General features: G+C 45.6%; 1 protein-coding gene across 7 annotated transcripts in view; it reads right to left on the minus strand.

The window, feature by feature from the left end:
• Positions 1-27,501, minus strand: part of LOC147729429 (zinc finger protein 212-like) — a 152,094-nt gene that overhangs the window by 96,319 nt on the left and 28,274 nt on the right. For 3 of the 7 annotated variants that reach the window (XM_086959765.1, XM_086959759.1, XM_086959758.1), the window contains exons 3-5: positions 24,637-24,747; positions 1,923-2,027; positions 618-719 (exon numbers count right to left, since the gene is read on the minus strand). In XM_086959765.1, the coding sequence (XP_086815891.1) occupies positions 618-719; positions 1,923-2,027; positions 24,637-24,747 (318 nt within the window). The remainder of the gene's footprint in view (positions 1-617; positions 720-1,922; positions 2,028-24,636; positions 24,748-27,501) is intronic. The other 4 variants (XM_086959761.1, XM_086959760.1, XM_086959763.1 and 1 more) reach the window with 2 other exon arrangements.

Below are 27,501 nucleotides of genomic sequence, written 5' to 3' on the forward strand. Positions count from 1 at the left end.
TATGTTGCACGGGGATGTCCCAAAAAGTGGTCCGCAATTTAGGACAAATGGAATGTGTACAGAGGGAATATTTGTGTCCCACCTACTGAAGAACCTTTCACACCTTGAGATCCCACCTTCTGAACAACCTTTCACACCTTGAGATCCCACCTTCCCTGTCGTTGTGGTTCATCAACAAAATGACGTCTATGTAAGTCTGTGATATTAACTATCCCGAAGTAATAAGAAATGCTGTTTTTCTCTGTTTAAGAAAGATTTATAAAAAAAGCAGCTTATGAAGCTCCCTTGTCCCTCCCCCTCTTCTCCCCACTCTCCCTCATCCCTCCTTCCTCTCTTACCTCCCTTCTTTCCCTCCTCCCTCTCCTTCCCTCTCCTCCCCTCTCCATCCCTCCTTCTCCCCCTCCTCACGCTCCCCTGTGTCTCCCACTCCGGCCTACCCCTCACTTTTCCCCTTCCCTCCCTCCTACCCTCTCCCTCTTTCTCCCTCTCCTCTCTCTCCTCCTCCATGCCTTCTCCCCCTCCTCTCCTCTGCTCCCTCTTCCCTGCCACCCTCCCTCCCTCTGTCTCTCCCCTCTCCCCCACCCCCCTTTCAAGCTCCCCCCCCCCATTGTACTCACTGCTGCTGTCGAGGGTCCCTTCGGGGTCCGGCTCGTCGATGGAGTGGGGTCTCCCCTCTTGTTTTATGCTGACTGAAGCCGCCGCGGTGACTCCCGCGGGTTCTGCCATTAAAACAAAGATATACATGGATTATTGCATGAGCTCTAAACCTGGAGCATGAGCCTTCCTAACCCCCCTGCAAGCTCCCGAGCCCTACCTATGACAGGAGCTCTTAACCTGGAGCATGAGACTTCCTAACCCCCTGCAAGCTCCCGAGCCCTACCTATGACAGGAGCTCTTAACCTGGAGCATGAGCTCTCCAACCCCTGCAAGCTCCCGAGCCCTACCTATGACAGGAGCTCTAAACCTGGAGCATGAGGCTTCCTAACCCCCTGCAAGCTCCGGAGCCCTACCTATGACAGGAGCTCTAACCCTGGAGCATGAATCCTCCAACCCCTGCAAGCTCCCGAGCCCTACCTATGACAGGAGCTCTAAACCTGGAGCATGAGCCCTCCAACCCCTGCTAGCTCCGGAGCCCTACCTATGACAGGAGCTCTAAACCTGGAGCATGAGCCTTCCTAACCCCCTGCAAGCTCCCCAGCCCTACCTATGACAGGAGCTCTAAACCTGGAGCATGAGCCCTTCAACCCCTGCAAGCGCCAGAGCCCTACCTATGAAAGGAGCTCTAACCCTGGAGCATGAGTCCTCCAACGCCAGCAAGCTCCCGAGCCCTACCTATGACAGGAGCTCTAAACCTGGAGCATGAGCCCTCCAACCCCTGCAAGCTCCCGAGCCCGACCTATGACAGGAGCTCTAAACCTGGAGCATGAGCCCTCCAACCCCTTCAAGCTCCGGAGCCCTACCTATGACAGGAGCTCTAAACCTGGAGCATGAGCCCTCCAACCCCTGCAAGCTCCCGAGCCCTCCCTATGACAGGAGCTCTAAACCTGGAGCATGAGCCCTCCAGCCCCCCTGCAAGCTCCTGAACCCTACCTAATCCCCAACTTCTTGCATGCGCCTAATTCTATTACCAGTGATGGGGATCCGAATCCTGCCTGGTGTCCCAACAGTGCTCCCTTGTTCCAGCCCAGCGATGAAGGAGCACACACGTCTTATCTATCCCAACCCAGGTGAAAGCCACAGTTTTAACTAGGTGTCCCGGCCATGGTTTTAATACAACAGTCAGGTTTCGCTGTAAGGATGTTCTGGCACTACACCAAAAGACTGAAACATTTCAGACCCAGTCATTAGTAGACAGAGTCCCTTTTTTGCCGAGCACATAGTGTTTCACTCCCAGACTCGGAGTAGGATGAGTTCTTCCTGACCTGTACTGGAATCCTCACAGCCCTTCGTTGAAGCTGTGCTCCAAGGATCCTTCAGGGAGCGGTTTTCATTGAACACTACATCAGAGTTCGTGGTCGTATCCCCTGCTGGATAAATACACAGTGTAAATAGAGCACACAACACGCTTTCACATGCAAGGATGCTCATCACATCGACGGCTTATCCCCTGCTGGATAAATACACAGTGTAAATAGAGCGCACGACACGCTTTCACATGCAAGGATGCTCATCACATCGACGGCTTATCCCCTGCTGGATAAATACACAGTGTAAATAGAGCGCACGACACGCTTTCACATGCAAGGATGCTCATCACATTGACTGCTTATCCCCTGCCGGATAAATACACAGTGTAAATAGAGCGCACGACACGCTTTCACATGCAAGGATGCTCATCACATCGACTGCTTATCCCCTGCCGGATAAATACACAGTGTAAATAGAGAGCACGACACGCTTTCACATGCAAGGATGCTCATCACATCGACTGCTTATCCCCTGCTGGATAAATACACAGTGTAAATAGAGCGCACGACACGCTTTCACATGCAAGGATGCTCATCACATCGACTGCTTATCCCCTGCCGGATAAATACACAGTGTAAATAGAGCGCACGACACGCTTTCACATGCAAGGATGCTCATCACATCGACTGCTTATCCCCTGCTGGATAAATACACAGTGTAAATAGAGCGCACGACACGCTTCACATGCAAGGATGCTCATCACATCGACTGCTTATCCCCTGCTGGATAAATACACAGTGTAAATAGAGAGCACGACACGCTTTCACATGCAAGGATGCTCATCACATCGACTGCTTATCCCCTGCCGGATAAATACACAGTGTAAATAGAGCGCACGACACGCTTTCACATGCAAGGATGCTCATCACATCGACTGCTTATCCCCTGCTGGATAAATACACAGTGTAAATAGAGAGCACGACACGCTTTCACATGCAAGGATGCTCATCACATCGACTGCTTATCCCCTGCCGGATAAATACACAGTGTAAATAGAGAGCACGACACGCTTTCACATGCAAGGATGCTCATCACATCGACTGCTTATCCCCTGCCGGATAAATACACAGTGTAAATAGAGCGCACGACACGCTTTCACATGCAAGGATGCTCATCACATCGACGGCTTATCCCCTGCCGGATAAATACACAGTGTAAATAGAGCGCACGACACGCTTTCACATGCAAGGATGCTCATCACATCGACTGCTTATCCCCTGCTGGATAAATACACAGTGTAAATAGAGCGCACGACACGCTTTCACATGCAAGGATGCTCATCACATCGACTGCTTATCCCCTGCTGGATAAATACACAGTGTAAATAGAGCGCACGACACGCTTTCACATGCAAGGATGCTCATCACATCGACTGCTTATCCCCTGCCGGATAAATACACAGTGTAAATAGAGCGCACGACACGCTTCACATGCAAGGATGCTCATCACATCGACTGCTTATCCCCTGCCGGATAAATACACAGTGTAAATAGAGCGCACGACACGCTTTCACATGCAAGGATGCTCATCACATCGACTGCTTATCCCCTGCCGGATAAATACACAGTGTAAATAGAGCGCACGACACGCTTTCACATGCAAGGATGCTCATCACATCGACTGCTTATCCCCTGCCGGATAAATACACAGTGTAAATAGAGCGCACGACACGCTTTCACATGCAAGGATGCTCATCACATCGACTGCTTATCCCCTGCCGGATAAATACACAGTGTAAATAGAGCGCACGACACGCTTTCACATGCAAGGATGCTCATCACATCGACTGCTTATCCCCTGCCGGATAAATACACAGTGTAAATAGAGCGCACAACACGCTTTCACATGCAAGGATGCTCATCACATCGACTGCTTATCCCCTGCTGGATAAATACACAGTGTAAATAGAGCGCACGACACGCTTTCACATGCAAGGATGCTCATCACATCGACTGCTTATCCCCTGCCGGATAAATACACAGTGTAAATAGAGCGCACGACACGCTTTCACATGCAAGGATGCTCATCACATCGACTGCTTATCCCCTGCCGGATAAATACACAGTGTAAATAGAGCGCACGACACGCTTTCACATGCAAGGATGCTCATCACATCGACTGCTTATCCCCTGCCGGATAAATACACAGTGTAAATAGAGCGCACGACACGCTTTCACATGCAAGGATGCTCATCACATCGACTGCTTATCCCCTGCTGGATAAATACACAGTGTAAATAGAGCGCACGACACGCTTCACATGCAAGGATGCTCATCACATCGACTGCTTATCCCCTGCTGGATAAATACACAGTGTAAATAGAGAGCACGACACGCTTTCACATGCAAGGATGCTCATCACATCGACTGCTTATCCCCTGCCGGATAAATACACAGTGTAAATAGAGCGCACGACACGCTTTCACATGCAAGGATGCTCATCACATCGACTGCTTATCCCCTGCCGGATAAATACACAGTGTAAATAGAGAGCACGACACGCTTTCACATGCAAGGATGCTCATCACATCGACTGCTTATCCCCTGCTGGATAAATACACAGTGTAAATAGAGCGCACGACACGCTTCACATGCAAGGATGCTCATCACATCGACTGCTTATCCCCTGCTGGATAAATACACAGTGTAAATAGAGCGCACGACACGCTTTCACATGCAAGGATGCTCATCACATCGACTGCTTATCCCCTGCCGGATAAATACACAGTGTAAATAGAGAGCACGACACGCTTTCACATGCAAGGATGCTCATCACATCGACTGCTTATCCCCTGCTGGATAAATACACAGTGTAAATAGAGCGCACGACACGCTTTCACATGCAAGGATGCTCATCACATCGACTGCTTATCCCCTGCCGGATAAATACACAGTGTAAATAGAGCGCACGACACGCTTTCACATGCAAGGATGCTCATCACATCGACGGCTTATCCCCTGCCGGATAAATACACAGTGTAAATAGAGCGCACGACACGCTTTCACATGCAAGGATGCTCATCACATCGACTGCTTATCCCCTGCTGGATAAATACACAGTGTAAATAGAGCGCACGACACGCTTTCACATGCAAGGATGCTCATCACATCGACGGCTTATCCCCTGCCGGATAAATACACAGTGTAAATAGAGCGCACGACACGCTTTCACATGCAAGGATGCTCATCACATCGACTGCTTATCCCCTGCTGGATAAATACACAGTGTAAATAGAGAGCACGACACGCTTTCACATGCAAGGATGCTCATCACATCGACTGCTTATCCCCTGCTGGATAAATACACAGTGTAAATAGAGAGCACGACACGCTTTCACATGCAAGGATGCTCATCACATCGACTGCTTATCCCCTGCTGGATAAATACACAGTGTAAATAGAGCGCACGACACGCTTCACATGCAAGGATGCTCATCACATCGACTGCTTATCCCCTGCTGGATAAATACACAGTGTAAATAGAGCGCACGACACGCTTTCACATGCAAGGATGCTCATCACATCGACGGCTTATCCCCTGCCGGATAAATACACAGTGTAAATAGAGCGCACGACACGCTTTCACATGCAAGGATGCTCATCACATCGACTGCTTATCCCCTGCCGGATAAATACACAGTGTAAATAGAGAGCACGACACGCTTTCACATGCAAGGATGCTCATCACATCGACTGCTTATCCCCTGCCGGATAAATACACAGTGTAAATAGAGCGCACGACACGCTTTCACATGCAAGGATGCTCATCACATCGACTGCTTATCCCCTGCCGGATAAATACACAGTGTAAATAGAGCGCACGACACGCTTCACATGCAAGAATGCTCATCACATCGACTGCTTATCCCCTGCCGGATAAATACACAGTGTAAATAGAGCGCACGACACGCTTTCACATGCAAGGATGCCCATCACATCGACGGCTTATCCCCTGCTGGATAAATACACAGTGTAAATAGAGAGCACGACACGCTTTCACATGCAAGGATGCTCATCACATCGACGGCTTATCCCCTGCCGGATAAATACACAGTGTAAATAGAGCGCACGACACGCTTTCACATGCAAGGATGCTCATCACATCGACTGCTTATCCCCTGCTGGATAAATACACAGTGTAAATAGAGCGCACGACACGCTTAACATGCAAGGATGCTCATCACATCGACTGCTTATCCCCTGCCGGATAAATACACAGTGTAAATAGAGCGCACGACACGCTTTCACATGCAAGGATGCTCATCACATCGACTGCTTATCCCCTGCTGGATAAATACACAGTGTAAATAGAGCGCACGACACGCTTCACATGCAAGGATGCTCATCACATCGACTGCTTATCCCCTGCCGGATAAATACACAGTGTAAATAGAGCGCACGACACGCTTTCACATGCAAGGATGCTCATCACATCGACTGCTTATCCCCTGCCGGATAAATACACAGTGTAAATAGAGAGCACGACACGCTTTCACATGCAAGGATGCTCATCACATCGACTGCTTATCCCCTGCTGGATAAATACACAGTGTAAATAGAGCGCACGACACGCTTTCACATGCAAGAATGCTCATCACATCGACTGCTTATCCCCTGCCGGATAAATACACAGTGTAAATAGAGCGCACGACACGCTTTCACATGCAAGGATGCTCATCACATCGACGGCTTATCCCCTGCCGGATAAATACACAGTGTAAATAGAGCGCACGACACGCTTTCACATGCAAGGATGCTCATCACATCGACTGCTTATCCCCTGCCGGATAAATACACAGTGTAAATAGAGCGCACGACACGCTTTCACATGCAAGGATGCTCATCACATCGACTGCTTATCCCCTGCCGGATAAATACACAGTGTAAATAGAGCGCACGACACGCTTTCACATGCAAGGATGCTCATCACATCGACGGCTTATCCCCTGCCGGATAAATACACAGTGTAAATAGAGCGCACGACACGCTTTCACATGCAAGGATGCTCATCACATCGACTGCTTATCCCCTGCCGGATAAATACACAGTGTAAATAGAGCGCACGACACGCTTTCACATGCAAGGATGCTCATCACATCGACGGCTTATCCCCTGCCGGATAAATACACAGTGTAAATAGAGCGCACGACACGCTTTCACATGCAAGGATGCTCATCACATCGACTGCTTATCCCCTGCCGGATAAATACACAGTGTAAATAGAGAGCACGACACGCTTTCACATGCAAGGATGGTCATCACATCGACTGCTTATCCCCTGCTGGATAAATACACAGTGTAAATAGAGCGCACGACACGCTTTCACATGCAAGGATGCTCATCACATCGACTGCTTATCCCCTGCTGGATAAATACACAGTGTAAATAGAGCGCACGACACGCTTTCACATGCAAGGATGCTCATCACATCGACTGCTTATCCCCTGCCGGATAAATACACAGTGTAAATAGAGCGCACGACACGCTTTCACATGCAAGGATGCTCATCACATCGACTGCTTATCCCCTGCCGGATAAATACACAGTGTAAATAGAGAGCACGACACGCTTTCACATGCAAGGATGCTCATCACATCGACTGCTTATCCCCTGCCGGATAAATACACAGTGTAAATAGAGAGCACGACACGCTTTCACATGCAAGGATGCTCATCACATCGACTGCTTATCCCCTGCCGGATAAATACACAGTGTAAATAGAGCGCACAACACGCTTTCACATGCAAGGATGCTCATCACATCGACTGCTTATCCCCTGCCGGATAAATACACAGTGTAAATAGAGCGCACGACACGCTTTCACGTGCAAGGATGCTCATCACATCGACTGCTTATCCCCTGCCGGATAAATACACAGTGTAAATAGAGCGCACGACACGCTTTCACATGCAAGGATGCTCATCACATCGACTGCTTATCCCCTGCTGGATAAATACACAGTGTAAATAGAGCGCACAACACGCTTCACATGCAAGGATGCTCATCACATCGACTGCTTATCCCCTGCTGGATAAATACACAGTGTAAATAGAGCGCACGACACGCTTTCACATGCAAGGATGCTCATCACATCGACTGCTTATCCCCTGCCGGATAAATACACAGTGTAAATAGAGCGCACGACACGCTTACACATGCAAGGATGCTCATCACATCGACTGCTTATCCCCTGCTGGATAAATACACAGTGTAAATAGAGCGCACAACACGCTTTCACATGCAAGGATGCTCATCACATCGACTGCTTATCCCCTGCCGGATAAATACACAGTGTAAATAGAGCGCACGACACGCTTTCACATGCAAGGATGCTCATCACATCGACTGCTTATCCCCTGCTGGATAAATACACAGTGTAAATAGAGCGCACGACACGCTTTCACATGCAAGGATGCTCATCACATCGACTGCTTATCCCCTGCCGGATAAATACACAGTGTAAATAGAGCGTACGACACGCTTTCACATGCAAGGATGCTCATCACATCGACTGCTTATCCCCTGCCGGATAAATACACAGTGTAAATAGAGCGCACGACACGCTTTCACATGCAAGGATGCTCATCACATCGACTGCTTATCCCCTGCCGGATAAATACACAGTGTAAATAGAGCGCACGACACGCTTTCACATGCAAGGATGCTCATCACATCGACTGCTTATCCCCTGCTGGATAAATACACAGTGTAAATAGAGCGCACGACACGCTTTCACATGCAAGGATGCTCATCACATCGACTGCTTATCCTCTGCTGGATAAATACACAGTGTAAATAGAGCGCACGACACGCTTCACATGCAAGGATGCTCATCACATCGACTGCTTATCCCCTGCTGGATAAATACACAGTGTAAATAGAGAGCACGACACGCTTTCACATGCAAGGATGCTCATCACATCGACTGCTTATCCCCTGCCGGATAAATACACAGTGTAAATAGAGCGCACGACACGCTTTCACATGCAAGGATGCTCATCACATCGACTGCTTATCCCCTGCCGGATAAATACACAGTGTAAATAGAGCGCACGACACGCTTCACATGCAAGGATGCTCATCACATCGACTGCTTATCCCCTGCTGGATAAATACACAGTGTAAATAGAGAGCACGACACGCTTTCACATGCAAGGATGCTCATCACATCGACTGCTTATCCCCTGCCGGATAAATACACAGTGTAAATAGAGCGCACGACACGCTTCACATGCAAGGATGCTCATCACATCGACTGCTTATCCCCTGCTGGATAAATACACAGTGTAAATAGAGAGCACGACACGCTTTCACATGCAAGGATGCTCATCACATCGACTGCTTATCCCCTGCCGGATAAATACACAGTGTAAATAGAGCGCACGACACGCTTTCACATGCAAGGATGCTCATCACATCGACTGCTTATCCCCTGCTGGATAAATACACAGTGTAAATAGAGCGCACGACGCGCTTTCACATGCAAGGATGCTCATCACATCGACTGCTTATCCCCTGCCGGATAAATACACAGTGTAAATAGAGCGCACGACACGCTTTCACATGCAAGGATGCTCATCACATCGACTGCTTATCCCCTGCCGGATAAATACACAGTGTAAATAGAGCGCACAACACGCTTTCACATGCAAGGATGCTCATCACATCGACGGCTTATTCAGGAAGTCTCAACAGTTTTCACAGCAGGCCCGGCCTCCAGCATCAATGCACGAATGGATGAAGTATCAAAGTCTGAATAATAATTGCTAATATACGTAGATATTTTATTCTCTGTATAATCACACTGTGAACCCTCCTTGTTTACATTCTCTCCCAGTTACTCCTCCCCTGTATATCAAGGACCTTCTGGAAAGGATGTGAAATCCTGAACCACTTAAGTGCTCAGCATGACCTTGCTGGTGCAAAGGACCTCAATGTTTCATCCTCCCGCTTACGGAATCGAGGAGTGGCGATTGTCTTGTGCAGAGGTAATAAAACTGGACACACAAGACAGGGCAACTTCTCAAAAACGCAACCAAGAGTACCCGAATGAAGCGAACGCAACTGGGTCCAAGCAGAGGAGGGTAGTGGGGTGGTTAAACACCATCTTTTCAAGCACTGTAGACAAAAACTGGAATAGAGAGGCGGGCGGTAGTTAGCAGTGGTGGAAAGGGCAGCAGTGCTTTGCCAGTGGTCTGATTACTGTACACTTGATGTAAGGTGCTTATACCAGAGGGATTTTGGTTATAAAACGCATCGGTCTGTGAGATCTGGAAGGGGAAGAGACAGGGGTCTGCTGCTGGCCCAATCACACCATTGGGGATCTTTTACAGTTCCCTCTGATCTGGACCAGGTCGGAGAGGTTACCCTGATGCTGCCACCACTGGGACTTTCGATCACAGCGGACATGTGCTATTAGCAGAAAGCTGGAGGCCATGAGGCCCAGAGCCTCTAAGTCTGTCTCAACAAAAAACAGACTAGAGAATAAAACTTCAGAATCACAGCCTGAACATCCTGGACTCGCCACGAGATAGACTGTACTTCACTGTGCCCAGAATGGCTCTAATGAAAGGGAGCCAGGTGTGACTTCAGCACTTTATGAACCCCAGCTAAAGCAGGAGGTCCACAATAATCTCATGGTGGGCGAGCTTGCCTTCAACAGTCAGGAGTTGAGGTAGCGAAAGAATGGACCCCCTGACATCTGCAGATGGGCAGTAACCACTGCCATCACTTTGGTGAACACCTGAGGGGCGCTGGTTAGACTAAAGGGGAGCACAGCAAACTGAACTTACTCATGACCGCCCATGAACGGCAGAAGGACGGGTATATGAAAATATACATCCTTCAAGTCCAGCGTTACCATAGGGTCTCGGGGTCCAAGGCAGACAGGACTGGAGCCAATGTGAAAATCCTGAATTTCTCCTTATTTTAAAAGTAGTTCAGTGGGCGCAGGTCAAGTATTGGGCAGAGGTCTACATCATTCTTCGCCACCAGAAATTAACAGGAATAGCAACCACAACCTATTTCTGATGTTAGCACCCTCTCAATAGCTCCTTTGGGCAGAAGAACCTGCACTTTCTGATGCTACAGGGAGAGGTGGCACAGCCAATCCGAGAACAATTGCTTGGATGGTGGGGTTTCCATGAATGGACAGGAGTAGCCCCGCTAAACAATTTGGAGCACCCATGTGTCCGAGTTTATGGACTGCTAACGGAGAGGTGGTGCTTTATCCTGCCACCGCTTGATTGTCTGTGATTGTGAGAGGGCATATTAAAGGGGTGGGGCGGTTGGATTGAGCAGATCTCTGGCCTTGGGTCCCACAGAGCATATGGGTGTCACAGTCACAAAAAGACAGATGCCTGGGCAGGAATGGTTGAGGTTGGTAGCCCTTACCATAGCCATGAAAGGTGCAAAGGTCATAGAGTGGCCGGCGTGGGGCCTTGGAGAGACCCAATGACCAGTCGGTGACCCTGCTGTCTCCTACAGCACTTGAACTCCGAATCTGCCACATGACCAAACAGTTGAGTGCCATCAATGGGCAGGTCTATAAAGGATGCCTGGATATCCAGCGAAACGCCAGTAAACCTCTGCTAGGTGTGCACTGATGAAGCAAACACTCTATGGAGTCGGTCGTGTCCAGTCCGCAGTGCATAGAGACCTTTGCTGCGGCCCGGCCATCAGCATTAACCTGCGATGGGGTGACTTGAGCCTCCTCCGGGGGCATGGGCAGTACTTGCGCAACTGAGTCTTAGAGTAAATGTAGAATAAGCCAAAACAAAGTAAGTAGGAGTCATTCAAATCTTCTGAGACGCTAAAATCAAAAGATATGGCCCACCAAACGCAACGCTCTGGCGGACCACATCAATGCCACCACTAACAGAAGCAAAGAAATCTTTGACATTATGAAGGATTTCACCTCACCAGTAGTCATCGTATTCTACTCAATCACCCCCTCTCAGGACCAATGCAACAATCTCTCAATTCTTCAGCATCAAAATCACTTCACTTACAGCAAATTTAACCCACAACTGGACCATGCAGACCTCGCCAAATGCCTTCCGATATTATCCAAAGAACCATTGCAAACCTCAATGCCTGTCATTACCTCCGAAGAAACCGCCACAATCATGAAGTCCATCTCCTCAGGATCCCGAACAGACCCCTGCCTTACCATGCCTACTCCAGAAGAGTGCAACCCATCAGGGTCGTGCTCACACCTATTCTGAACACCTCCGCATCTTCTGCCACCTTTCCAGATGCTTGGAAACAGGCAACTGTCCTCTCATTGTTGAAGAAAGTCTCTTTGGTCTATACTTGACGAACGTTCCCTGCTACCATTCCCGGCAAAGATCTTAGAGAAAATCCTCAACAGATGCCCTACTGAATACCTCAATAACCTTCAACTCCTCCACACCACTCAGTCTGGTGCCCTCATTGCCACCATGGAGGACATCTGAATGACTCTGGGTGGAGGACAAGGTGTCACTTATTCTGCTGGATCTTTCTTCAGCGTTTGGCCAATGCCTACATGACAAAGGAAATCAAGAACACGGACTGCGATGGTCTGCTCCTTCCTGAATGGCTGGATTCAGTCAGTCATCCAGACTCCATACACCTCAGATGCACGCAGCCTCATCTGCGGGTTCTGCACGGATACTCCCTGAGCCCAACCCTCATCAACACGTACATGATCGATTTTTCCATCATCGGCGTCTTCTCCTATGCCGATTATATGCAACCCATGCTCTTCCTCATGTACAAGATGCCCATTTCTTTGCTCATGTTCAAAGCCGGCATGACTGAAATCAGCCACTGGCTGAAGACCAACTGACTGAAGCTGCACACTGACAGGACTGAAATCAGCCACTGGCTGAAGACCAACTGACTGAAGCTGCACACTGACAGGACTGAAATCAGCCACTGGCTGAAGACCAACTGTCGGAAGCTGCACACTGACAGGACTGAAATCAGCCACTGGCTGAAGACCAACTGTCTGAAGCTGCACACTGACAGGACTGAAATCAGCCACTGGCTGAAGACCAACTGACTGAAGCTGCACACTGACAGGACTGAAATCAGCCACTGGCTGAAGACCAACTGTCTGAAGCTGCACACTGACAGGACTGAAATCAGCCACTGGCTGAAGACCAACTGACTGAAGCTGCACACTGACAGGACTGAAATCAGCCACTGGCTGAAGAACAACTGACTGAAGCTGCACACTGACAGGACTGAAATCAGCCACTGGCTGAAGAACAACAGACTGAAGCTGCACACTGACAGGACTGAAATCAGCCACTGGCTGAAGACCAACTGACTGAAGCTGCACACTGACTGGACTGAAATCAGCCACTGGCTGAAGACCAACTGTCTGAAGCTGCACACTGACAGGACTGAAATCGTGACCTTCAGGAAGAGTACTTTAAGATAGAACTCGCACACCAACACCCCCGGGATCATCATTTAGAGCAAGCTCGACATGACCACTACAATCTGCCATATCACTTCCTTACCCTGAAGATGAGGCAGATTTTCAAATGGCTCCCAATCAGCATCCGGAAAATGTCACACATGCCCTTGTGACAAGCAATCTGGACAAAAGGAACACTCCCTGTGCCAGGATCAACAAAAACCTCACCAGAAGGCTGCAGATATTTCAGAAATCGGCGGCCAGAATCACTCTCAACCTCCCACACCACACTAACATCACACAACCCCTGAAAGGAGCTCCACTGACTCCCACATACAAAGACGCACAATTCAAACGCCTCACCCACACTTTCAAGGCACTACAGAACAGTGGCCCAGCAAACCTAAATAATCACATCTGCTTCCGAAAACCTTCCAGACACTTCCGGTCACCCGGACTCCTACTTGCAGACCCCACACACATCGAATACCAGATCCAGCAGCCGAGCCTGCTCATACGCCACTCCAGACACCTCCGGTCCCCCGGACTCCTACTTGCACAGACCCCACACACATAGAATACCAGATCCAGTAGCCGAGCCTTCTCATACGCCACTCCAGACACCTCCGGTCCCCCGGACTCCTACTTGCACAGACCCCACACACATAGAATACCAGATCCAGTAGCCGAGCCTTCTCATACGCCACTCCAGACACCTCCGGTCCCCCGGACTCCTACTTGCACAGACCCCACACACATAGAATACCAGATCCAGCAGCCGAGCCTGCTCATACGCCACTCCAGACACCTCCGGTCCCCCGGACTCCTACTTGCACAGACCCCACACACATAGAATACCAGATCCAGCAGTCGAGCCTGCTCATACGGCACTCCTGACACCTCCGGTCCCCCGGACTCCTACTTGCACAGATCCCACACACATAGAATACCAGATCCAGCAGCCGAGCCTGCTCATACGCCACTCCAGACACCTCCGGTCCCCCGGACTCCTACTTGCACAGGCCCCACACACATAGAATACCAGGTCCAGCAGCCGAGCCTGCTCATACGCCACTCCAGGCACCTCCGGTCCCCCGGACTCCTACTTGCACAGATCCCACACACATAGAATACCAGATCCAGTAGCCGAGCCTTCTCATACGCCACTCCAGACACCTCCGGTCTCCCGGACTCCTACTTGCACAGATCCCACACACATAGAATACCAGATCCAGCAGCCGAGCCTGCTCATACGCCACTCCAGACACCTCCGGTCCCCCGGACTCCTACTTGCACAGACCCCACACACATAGAATACCAGATCCAGTAGCCGAGCCTTCTCATACGCCACTCCAGACACCTCCGGTCTCCCGGACTCCTACTTGCACAGACCCCACACACATAGAATACCAGATCCAGCAGTCGAGCCTGCTCATACGCCACTCCAGACACCTCCGGTCCCCCGGACTCCTACTTTCACAGACCCCACACACATAGAATACCAGATCCAGCAGTCGAGCCTTCTCATACGGCACTCCTGAGTGTGAGTCGGCCCACCGCACACATAAGCGGCGACTCCTCCCTTCTTGAATTCTGCAAACCGCTGTAGTCCCACTGGGCCCCCTGTGAGCCTAATCTCACACCTGCTCAGCGCCAGCTAATGGTGTGCTCTAGAAACCTGAATAACATAACAATAATAACTTGAAGTTCACACCACCGCGACTCATGGGCGGGGAAAGCCATGCAGGTCTCAAACTTTTGACCCTGCTCCTAGGCTGGCCACACTCTACTAATCAATATCTACCACAACCCGGAATGCAATCTTTAGCAGTTGGCTGCCAATGCTTCAATCCTCCGTACCTTTGCCCTAAAGACTCTGCTACTTTACTTCTTCACTGTTCTCAAATATTTCTCGAATTAAATTGAAAGTGGGGACAGAGGGGGCGTGGTCTGGCCGCTCCGTGCTTTGAGGAGGCTCTTCGGTGATTTAGAAGGGGCCACTGAACTGTTCTCCTGACAGCTGAAAGACCGAAGAAGAGAGCATGTTATTTTTATCTCAAATGAAAGCTCCTGTAATTAACAGCCTTCATGCCGGAAGGACTGCGTGAGCTGCACTGAAAGCCGGAAAGGCTTGAGGTGAGAGACAACAGTTCCAACTGATGTATGGTTTACAGACTTCGTTTACAAGCTGTAACAAAGGGCTGCCTCATAAAACATGAGAACTGTACTTATGAGGTGATTTTCACAGCCTCAGTATTTCCGTCAGCTCTGAGGAGAAACTGTGGAGTTTGGTAACTAATTTGAAGATTGTGTATAAAGGCTCCACTTCATCTTCTGTGCAGTGAGGAACTTCGGATGTTGACAGGAGTTACTTGACAGCTCATACCACCATCTATTTAAGTGTAAAATAGCAACCTCTTTTTTTTCCAACTAACAGTTGAGGTTTGCAGTTGGGGAATAAATAGGCTCAAACATTCAATGAATAGCGCCTCATAAAATGCAGGAACTATGTTACTGAAGTTCTGGTGCTATGTAAAGCGCTCTGATACCCAATGCGGTTTGGGTCTAGTTCGCGCTATATAAAACTCTGCAAAAAAAAAAGAAAAAAATCTGTGTGAGCTATTTATAACATTTATCTTCCTGTTATGCAGCATGAGCCCTTAGACAAATTCCAGTCATTTATGAAAGTAAAATCGAGGCATTCTTCATTCTACTCCAGGCAATTTTATTGTGCACTTTCACCAGCTTTGAGGAATATCTGTGATATTTATAAACAATCTGCAACAGTGTATATGGAAGTATCAACTATTCAAGTGCGAAGCCGTTTCAAACCCCTTTGCTATTCTGTCGGTAGAACAGAATCTGAAGTCTTGCACCTCATCCTGACAGGACTTAATGAAATTGAGATTACTATCATTATGTAAACATAATTAGTTTGCTTGCTTTGGAAAAACTACGAGATTTAAAGAGGGCAATTCTCCTTTCTATTGCACCAAGTTAGTTTATGCCAACTATACTAGAAGACACAGAGTGGATTAAGGATTCTATAAAAAAAACTGCACAACACACAGCGTTAAGCTCATGCTCATAACTAGAAAATAACATTTCCATTTACTGTTTTTGAGTAATTCATCTGACTCACTCTATACACATTTATACCTGCTAATTGATGTACAATAGACAAATCCAGAATATAACTGTCCTATACCAAAGAAGCAACACAGTTAAATTGAAGATGCCTGCAGGTAAAACAAACGGAAAGCTTACAAAACAACTCCTCTTCTCTGAGGCCTTAAACCAAGGTCACTCTACTTCAGATACAAGAGGTTCTACTTCATTAACACCAAACCATCCTCACTCTACTACGTCATCGCCATCAGATTCAACTATGGAACGTATACCTCAACTGTAGGCCACCGTCTGGAAGGCATGGAAATGTTCATATCAACTCTTTCGACCGAAACTCAATCTATTCAAGCAAATATTGCTGGATTCCAGAGCTGTATAAATGGTCTTACAGCACGAATAGTAGCAGTAGAAAATCATCTGGACGCTATCCCAGACCGAGATCAAGAACTTCTCTTTCTCAGAAGTAAAGTAATAGACTTGGAAGACAGAAGCCGTCGAGATTATGTCAGTTTTTTTGGATTTCCTGAAAAAATAGAAGGGTCAGGTACCAGATCCTTTCTCAGAGAAACTCTTCCAAAGATTACAGGCCTCTCTTTTGAACCATCATTGGAGATGCAGAGAGCCCATCGTATTGGACCACCCAACACAGGGAAAAATACTCGACCGCGTCCGCTCATCGCCTGTTTCCTACGACATGAGCAGGCCCGCCAACTGATCACTGCAGCTCGCACTCAAGGACCATACTTATTTGAAGGTCACGAGATTAGAATAACTGCAGATTTCTCAAAAGAAACTAATGAGCGTCGCAAAGCTTTCCTTTCACTTAGACTCAGTCTTCGCCAGCTTGACATCAAATATGGCTTCTTTGAGCCTGCCCACTTGCGGATCACCAAAGATGGTATCTCCAAGGACTTCTTTGATCCAGGAAACCTCTGTCATTTCCTAGACAATATTTCTCCTCAAAATATGTAGTGTGCAAAATTCATTCCAGATCCTATTTACCATCCTCCAACCTCGAAAACTACGATATCTTCTGGTGAAGCTCGACGTAACTCACTTCGTTCCCAAAGCAGAGGACGAGACTTAGACCGACCCATACGTTCTTTGGGAGATCGAACACACACCCTTGAAGCAGTAGCCGCCCTTATAAAGAATAGAGACAGAGACAATCTCACTCACCCTTAAAACCTAATCCACTTGCAGAAAATGTATCCTGAACTATTGTTAATGCATTGATTTTATTTTGCATTTACAAGAAGATGGAAACCTATCTACTTGGAAATCACTGGAGTAGATTCTCAGATGAGTATCAGATGACTACTTGAGCTTTTGTCTTTTCTTCACAAATTATTTATTCTACCTTTCCTTCTTTTATTCTATCCTCTCTCTCAGCATTTTCCAATATATGCATATGTTAATATTCTTTTGACATTAGAACTTTCTTTCGTAGCCTATTTGCTAAATTTAATATGATATATAATGTAGATTATGGACTACAAATATGAATCTCCGTTTCATTTGATATTTAAATTATTATAGAATGCTTATAAACTATACTTCTCTTTTCTTAATACTTTCCTACATATTCTTTCTCCTCCTTTCTCATATAATCTATTTATATAATCTATTTATATTATATTAGAACATAAGATTAGTAACACATTATTATTACAACAACCACTTAGAAAACATTTACTATTTATTGCTATTGTTACTATATTTTGTAAAGTTTGTATGACTATAATCTTTGTATAATATATCAATATATTTTTATAATGATAACTTCCTTTATTTTCTTTGTAGTCTGTTTTTCTATGTTATCCCTCTTCATTAGGTATTGTTAAAAACTTATATTATGAGTTTTAGGATTAATGACTATATACATAAATGATAGTTTCATTGTTATCAATTTGTTATGAAATATGTCATGCATTTACTGCACTTACTGCAAATTATAAATACTGCTACAATCTATATTGTTCCTTCTCCCTTCATATACTTTCCTTCTTCCTTTATCTGTTCATTATCTATTATGTTATATTATTTATATATGATAATATGTATTATTTTACTGTCTTAATATTTAAAATATTAAACCTATAATTTTTAATAACATTTAATATTCAACTTTAATTGTAAGTATGCACCGTTTATTCAATAGTGCTATATATTTGACAGTTCCATATTATGCGGATCTCTCTTTTCCTCATTTATGTTCCCCATTTTCTACCTCCTCCTTTCTCTTCTGCTCACCCAACCCTTTTATCACTATATTCTTCGGGTGCTAGTCTCTTCCTTCTTTCTCCAATTCTAATGACAAGTTCTGTGTTACTGTTTAATTCTTGTTAATAATGTACGGATATATATTCTCGTAATTGTCTTGGTCGTCGGACGGGGATCCTCTGGCGCGAATAGCCCAAAAGCTTAGACCCGCAGCAAACAGTTCTGTTCCATTTGTGCTGTGCTATTCCTGCACAGTATAGTTACCACCCTTTCTCTTTCCCTTATGTTTTCTACTTGATTTTACTTACATTCGCTTATTTCTCTATATAGCATATAACCAGCTCTTTCGCAACTCTTTATTCTTTCTGAATTATTTAGAATATATCCTTTAGTCCCCTCCTTACTCGGACTCTATTCTTTTCCTTATTTCTCCCCCTTCTTTTTTTTCCCTTTTTCTTACTCTTTTCCCACTCTTTCTCCACTCCTTTCATTATATATCAACAATAGCTGTTTAATCTTTATTTCTACACTTTATTTTTTTCTTTCTTTATTCCCATCACCTTCACAATTTAAAATCTTTTATTCTTAATGCCGACTTTTTCATTTAAATTGACATCTTTATACCACTACTAGCAGCCCGTCCCGACGTTGTCCGGGTATGAATTGCTGCCGGCCAGTAGTATATTGTTTTGTAGGATTTCGTTTAGATAGCATTTCTTATCTTTGACAGGCCTGTGAAACGCTTTGATTCACAGTGCACTGCTGATGCACTTAAGAGTGCGCGTTCAGTAGTGTGTGAACTCTAGTTTCCCTACTTTATTTTTCCTTGCAATATTATATAGCACGAACTCGACAACATGGCATGAACATTACATTACATTACAGAAGAACACATTCATTTGTGGTAGACACGAGGTGACAAAGCGATTTGCCTGGAATCACAGGATGTTGAGCTGATGCCGAGATTCGAACGTAGCACCCCAGCTCTAAAGTTCGCAATTCTAGAACTTGTGGCAGGTGGTGTGTCTAAAAGTGTATGTCGATGCTGACCATCAATGAGAGAGACCTGTGCATTTTTCAAATGGGTGGTGAAAAAATATGAGTATGTTGCTGGAGATGTGTGCCACCGTGCCACCAATGTACTTACCGGGGGAGGGTAAAGACCCATTATTCCGCAACTTTCTTTCCGCATACCATGACTCCGCATACTTTCATAACGAAAGTACCATGACTCCGCAATGCCATAATAATGCATGGTATTACATTTTATATGCTTTTACCACACATACATTTACAACAAAATTTGTTGTAAATGCATGAATGGTAAAAGCATGTTTTTTTAATGTTTGGATAAAGTAAGTATGTGTATAGGGGTATATGTTTTGGGGTACTGAGGTATATGTTTTGGGTTTTTGGGTATTTTAAGGGTTCAGATATAGTTTTGGGTTATGGGGTACAGGGGTAGTTTTAGGGTTTAGGGATAGGTATGGGTTATGGGGTACAGGGGTATTTTAAGGGTTCAGGGCTAGGTTTGGGTTTTGGGGTACATGGATATTTTTAGGGTTCAGGGGTAGGTTTGGGTTTTGGGGTACAGGGGTATTTTAAGGGTTCAGGGCTAGGTTTGGGTTTTGGGGTACAGGGGTATTTTAGGGTTCAAGGGTAGGTTTGGGTTTTGGGGTACAGGGGTATTTTTAGGGTTCAGGGGTAGGTTTGGGTTTTGAGGTACAGGGGTATTTATAGGGTTCAGGGCTAGGTTTTGGGGTACAGTGGTATTTTTAGGGTTTAGGGATAGGTTTGGGTTTTGGGGTATAGGGTATATTTATAGGGTTAAGATGGTTTAGTGTTTAAGGGTGTTGGGGTATTTTAGGGAGTAAGTGTGGGTTATGATTATGGGGTGCGGGGGTATTTAAAGGGAGCAGGGTGGGGTTGGCACACTATATGAAAAATGGCATGAAGGGCGTAACGTACCACACGCCCCCAGCGTACGCACGGTTCTGGCACGGTTCTTTTACCCTTCAATTGTATATGGTGGGCGTCTGCTTAGCCTATGTCCTTCTGCTGCAACTGCCATTTCCAATGCTGTATTGGGTGTTGTGATTGGTGCTGTGGTCCCTGAGATTACCCGCCTCAAAGGTTTGGGCGCTCTCTTTATTATATTAGAATCGACTTACGCCATATAGTCCAGCAAATGAAGACCAAATAGCTGCATAGCTTGTAAAAATCGATCTTTCATGTCTCCCAGATGAGAGTAGAGATTTACTTGGTGGCGACATTGCTAAAGAGGAAGTAGCTACAGCTATCTCTAAATTACTTTATCACAAATCCCCAGGTGAAGATGGGTTTCCTGCGGAATATTATAAATGGTCAGGGGAAGAAGTAATTAATACTCTTCATTCTGCTTTTCATGAAGCGGTTCAGACATCCTCTCTTGGTCCTATTTCTAATAAAGAAATGACTGCAGTCATCCCCAAGCCGGGCATATCCGCTCATAGGTTGTAGCTACCGCCCCATATCCTTGATAAACGGTGACATTAAGATTTTAGCAAGTATTTGAGCATCACGATTACGTAAAGTTATTCCTTCTCTAATACATCTTTCACAGGTTGGCTTTGTCCCAGGCGGATCCTCTAGAAACCATCTCCGATCATTAGCTCATGCTCTATGGTTTACAAAAGAAATGACGGAGGATGCGATTGCTCTCTACTTAGATGCTGAAAAAGCGTTTGACCGCATTGATTGGACTTACCTTTTTGCCACCATGACACGCTTTGGCCTAGGAGATCAGTTTATCTCTAAGGTTCGTTTATTATATGATAACCCCACGGCCCAGGTGAATTGTGGAGGTTTTCTTTCTGACTCCTTTCCAATTCAAAGAGGCACTCGTCAAGGCTGCCCACTAGCCCCCCTTTTAATATTATTAGCGATGGAACCCCTTGCCACACTTATTCGCCAGTCATGACAGATTCGGGGTATACCTATTATGGGAGGAATATCAAAGTTATACTTATATGCTGATGATATCTTTCTCACACTTAAAGATCCCTTCCATTCCCTACCAACTTTACTTAACATCATCAATGAATTCTCAATCGTTTCTGGTTATAAGGTGAATTGGGACAAAAGTGAAGCTCTTCCACTCTCTTCTGGTAGCACAAAAGCTTCAATTGATGGATACCCCTTCTGTTGGAAACCGTCTCAATTAAAATACCTAGGAATTTTGATTAATCGTGGACTTGAGATAATCTTTCAATTCTTATAGCACAAATGGAAACTGATTTTGCTAAATGGTCCCTTATGGGCTTCTCCATGTGGGGGAGAGTCCAGGCCGTGAGAATGATAACTCTACCCCACTTTACTTATACTCTAGGAATGCTTCCGGTTGTAACACCTTTGAACTTGCTTCGTCGTATAGATTCTCGTATACGGTCATTTGTCTGGGGAACCATGCGTCCTCGTTTGGCAGCTGCTAAATTATTGGCACACCGTTCCGATGGCGGATTAGGTTTACCATCATTGGAACATTATTTCTTGGCCTTACACCTCTCACAATTGGCTTATTTACTTCCAGGTGTTGCTGATCCTTCACAATGGGCTACAACAGAACGTCTAATACTTAATTGTGATGATGGTCTAAATTTTTTATACAGCGCTTGTGAACCTCGATCCTCCCCTCCACATCCGGTACTTCATGCTACATATCAAGCGTGGCATAGAGCACATCGACTTTTAAGAATTGCCCATTGTTTACATTCTAAAGCTCCTGTGGGCCCCGCCTTTGCATTTGAGCTTGACGCGTCTTCCCGGTTCCTTGCCCGTTGACTAGTGAGCCCCCTGAAGACGCCATCTTGAATCTGACTTGCTTTCCTGGTTGCTCCAGGCTTGCTCCAGCTTCCCTGAAAAGGAGAAGCGCCCCAGACCTTGCTGGTCTGCAACAGAGCCAATCTAGACATCCTGCTTGGGTTGCGGTTACCAAATCTTGTTGGGTCCAATCCGGATACCGACACCGCAGTCATCTAGATCCATTGTGGGACAGCTCGAATCCAGTGCCTGGTCATTGTCGATGCCTGCTGGAACTCGTGGCTGAAGAGACAAGTTCAACTACTTCACCTGAAATCACCCTACATCGCCTGGTTCCTTCCTGGTCACTGGTAGTGACCTAGACTCTTCCCCTTCTGCTTCTGCTTTCAGGTTCTTCAGATCTTCGATCCGCCCTTGGATCCACCCCAACACTTTTCCTCTGGTCGCCTGCAGCACTTCTTTGCAGCTCTCCACAGAAAACGACGACGAAACCCGACACGAAAAGACACCTATGCATCCAGCTTCCCTGGGTGAGGTAACACGAGTACTCTGGTGCTCCCGTGGGTCTTGACTCTCGAAGTGTCCTAGTTTAAAAGGGTTCCATCCTAGTCCATCTGGAAGGGTCCTTAAATTGCATATTTGTAACTTTTACGAACTCCATAGAAAGTCAATGGTAACCCGCGCCTGTGTTTAGACACTGCACGTGACTCCTGTGGGTCTCCTACTTCCTAACCTTTGGTCGATTAGTGTAGACCCAGCGATTCCACAGGCCCCAGGCCTGCTTTCTAATTCACTCGTGGTACTTATACCACTTTCTTAGCATATGGTTTGTGAGGCTCCTAGGGCATAACGTATACTATGCAACTTATCATATATTAACTATGTGACTTGTATTGTATTTTACCCTCTGACCTCATAAAGAGTGCAGAGGAGTTGTGTTTAGATTAAATACATATATATTTGATATATACCTTGTGTGGTGTCCTTTCATTTGGTACTCAAGGGATTATAATTGGTAAAACAACTTGCTTCACATGCTCTCTGAAGTCTTAGCCCGATGACTGCTGGTCTATGCTACCACTAGGATAGCTTTCTATAAGGTTGACTTTACAACCACCATCAATAAGGGTCGATTAGACTGGTGCAAGGTGCCCACTAGAACTAGTGGACATCATATGCCAGGCTAACTTATCACAGTCTCCACTCATGCGAACCGGCTGACAGCATGGAACAGCTGTGTGTGTTTGTACAGAGGCGCACAGCTAGCCACAGAGCTGCCTCAACACAGCTGTATTAAAGGGGGAGGACCCCAGGCACTCTGCAGAAATATAGGATACAGCAGGCAGCAAGGTAGAGCAGGCCCACATAATGCCTAGAGGCCTGAGGAATGCAAGCCTTCAGAAGGTAGGAGACAGTTTTTACTCACAGGCTTCTCCAATGGCGAGAGGGAAAAAGTAGGAGTCAGACACCACTGTGTCGATGCCAAGTAGAATATGGCTGCACTGGAGAAAAAGTTGGGGGTGGTAGTGAACCATCCCCACATGGTAAATCGTCGCCAGAGTTACAAAGTGAGATGACACTTGTACATACAGGAGTAGTCTTTATTTCATCTCTCCACCGCCACAGGTTCCAGACAACTGGAGTCAGCTGTTGTATGTTCACACAACAAAGGCATGGAACATGCCAAATGGGGTAGTACAGGAGGGGAAGCGGAATGTACCAAATAGTTAACTATAACAACCATGTTAACAAACAGCAATCTTTAAGGCAAGTTTCTGACCTCCAAACTGTACGCTGTGATAGGTCATTGTTAAATGCACAATAAAAAAGGTTTTAAAAAACAATACCATCTGCACGACTGCTATTTTCAAATAAACGATGCTGGCAGAATATCACTGGTACGTTTGTGTCCCCAAAAAGTGTGCAAACTATGGCACTTTTCATTTTAAAGTATTAACCTAGCTGCTATTTTAATGACCACGCTCATTTTACCACATCTATCTGGATTGTCCATGCATTTTTGTCTTACAAACAAAAGTGAACCATGGAATATATTCTTAACTTCTATTATTCCATCGCACACAGCATAGATTTTCTGTTCTGGCTCACCTGAAGAAGGCTCAATGCTGGTCCTTATCTCAAAGTCCTGGAAGTCCTCAGACCAGATATCTTCTGCTTCTTTGGGTCTTAATGAAAAGACAGAGGTGGCGATCAGAGGACCTGATATGGAAATAAAATCAGAAATAATGCAAATGTTTGGAGATTGACTAAACTCAGCTATAATGCTAGCACATAATAAATTGTACAACTGTGTTATAAGCAGTGACACTATGTAAAATCCTTGGATACAACTAAATGACCCTATCTCCAAGATGTATTACCCTTCTTTAACTTTAATCCTTTCCCGACAAATCAGTATCCTCTGTCCTCGCCCCGCTCGACTGACACCCTCTCCTCGGTACCCGCCCATGACTAGGCCTCCAACTTCTTGTGCCAAGTCTCAGCCAACACACCCCTCCTGGCCACACGTCTTCCGATTTTTTATTACCTTCTCACCTTCCATACACCCTACTATTCTCAAATATGCTATACTCCGCTCTACCTAGATTTTCAGCAGAAGCCATCCCATTATTAAAGGTTCTGCTCCATTGAGTGCCCCTCATGACTTCGACAGCCTCCAGATCATCAAATTCCTTCACCCTCTCCTCCTGTCAATTATTGCAAACTGAATTCTGTACAACATTTGATCAAAGATCGTCCCAAGTGTTGTGTTTTTCCTTCGCGATCTCAATATTTCATATGAGACTACTGCTATTTCTCCCAAACTATATTTGACATCAAAAGGCAATAACATTCAGATACTGTTTTATTGACAATTGCACTTATCTATGTTCCAACCCTTCACATGCATTTTTTAAATTGTGTTGATGAAATGTTCATAGTGAATTGTTTGATGCACCTGTAGAACGTGCTGAGCTCGTAGTATGTAATTACAAGAAGTACACCCCGTTCATTTTTTCCCCCGCGATTAGATCACAACCAGAGACTCCACAAAAAAGAAGCTAAGGTGTACGGTGTCCACTAAAACAACTAGACATATCAAGGACTTGCCATTAAAGCACAAGCAAACCAGGTTCCCCACACAGGCTTAAAAACATAATTCATTTTGCAGATTGCATGCACACACACATTTCCCTGGCCAAAGGAGGAACTTTTGACACAAACGCAATTAAACGTATGAGAACACACAAACACATAGGATACACAGGTCAAAAGAAAGACAGGAGAGAGAAATTATTAGAACTATGGGCCATCTTCGAGGAGGGCCAAATCGATAATCCTAATATTAGAACTATGGGCCATCTTTGAGGAGGGCCAGATCGATAATCCTAAATCACAGATAGCAATCAAAGCATCAGCACTACCCCCCCTCCATATGTAGGTATGGAGGTGCTCACACCAATTCCCCCCGCACTAGGATATTCCAATCCATCAATAGCAGGAGCTGGCGGGTAAAAAGCAGTTAAATTATAAGACGGTCACCTAAATGTAGGCCAGAATAGATCATTGGACCCGCACTTTCCATTGCAGGAAAACACAAGTGAAAAACCCTGAACGTGAGGATTGAAAGCGGCACCTAACGCGACTTTGAAAAAATAGAGGAATGCGCATGACTCCTTGTAACCGTTAGTTAAGAAACAATGTTGCAAGGGCATACAAAGTAAATGAAGTCTATTCTTTTATAGACATCGAGCGCGGGTACAGAAAACTTCCGGAGGTGCGCGCGGTACAAAATAAGAACGCTGCATAAACAGGTAAAAACAAACAGAAATATGCTAAAGTAGCACAGCGAGTACATAAAAAGGAAATACAAACTTTTTTCTAATATATTACGTAACGCGGTGTCTTGCAGGTTGCGACACGAAATACTGACCGTAGGATTTACCACAGAAATAAAAGGCACTAAAAAAGGTGGGAGATTACGAATGCTAGCTACTATGTGACTAAGACGCCCTCTAGTAATATCACTGATAGACCTTTTCTGCTTTCCAAACAGAAGGTCTGGAAATAAAAAGAACAGCCATTTTCAAGCCCACTGGGAAAGAAATATAGAAAATCCTCAGGTACAATAGACGAGAAAATGACCAAGCTTTAGTAGAAACGAAGTAGAAAAGGAAGGAGTTTTTTTCATTCAATTTAAAAAAATCTTTCTTTTATTTTCATACATCCTTTACAGAAACTAAAAATGCCCTGATGAAAATCCTGGCAACGAAAGAGTAGGATTGGAAATGTGTCAGGACATCAAAAATGCACAAAATGATGGTTTAATTCCAACCTGCGAATTAAAGATTAATCTATTTTTCCAGAAATTGTAATCGGTCTCCCAGTGCTAATACTGATACCAGTATAAGAAAGTCTAGGATCGAAAAAAACTTTTTTCACCGACTCAGGTGGAATAAGACAGGAGTACTGGAAGACTCTTCGTTTTGTTTAGTTTTTTCACGAGTTTTTGTAATAATGTATTGTGATGTATTGTACATAGTATGATTTATCACTTTTGTAAGATGTTTGTGTATATAATCTAGATATGATTGGGCAACTATCTTTTTCATGTCGCAATTAACTAATTAAAGGTATAAGGGATACAAGTAAAAAATATAAATAAAAATACCGGTAAGAACAATCGAGGTATAGGCTTATCCCATTTTTCTTACATTGTAATACGGCCCTGCCTTATCCTCGTCTTGTAGGTCTAACTCCCCTGGTTTTCATTACCACAGAACGGCACGACAGGGACCATATATGCACCATGGGCTCCGATGGATAAATGGGGGTTAACAACATTACCATCATTACTGGATGGTGCGGGGAAGTGGATCTCATGTTTTGAGAAGAATACCTCAGAAATAAACATGACGATAGTCTATGTTAAAAGTCTGCTAAGTAGTCTTACTGGAGAGCAGACTAGCTCTG

The sequence above is a fragment of the Lissotriton vulgaris genome, chromosome 2_2 (assembly GCF_964263255.1).
Source record: "Lissotriton vulgaris chromosome 2_2, aLisVul1.2, whole genome shotgun sequence".
Classification (NCBI taxonomy): domain Eukaryota; kingdom Metazoa; phylum Chordata; class Amphibia; order Caudata; family Salamandridae; genus Lissotriton; species Lissotriton vulgaris.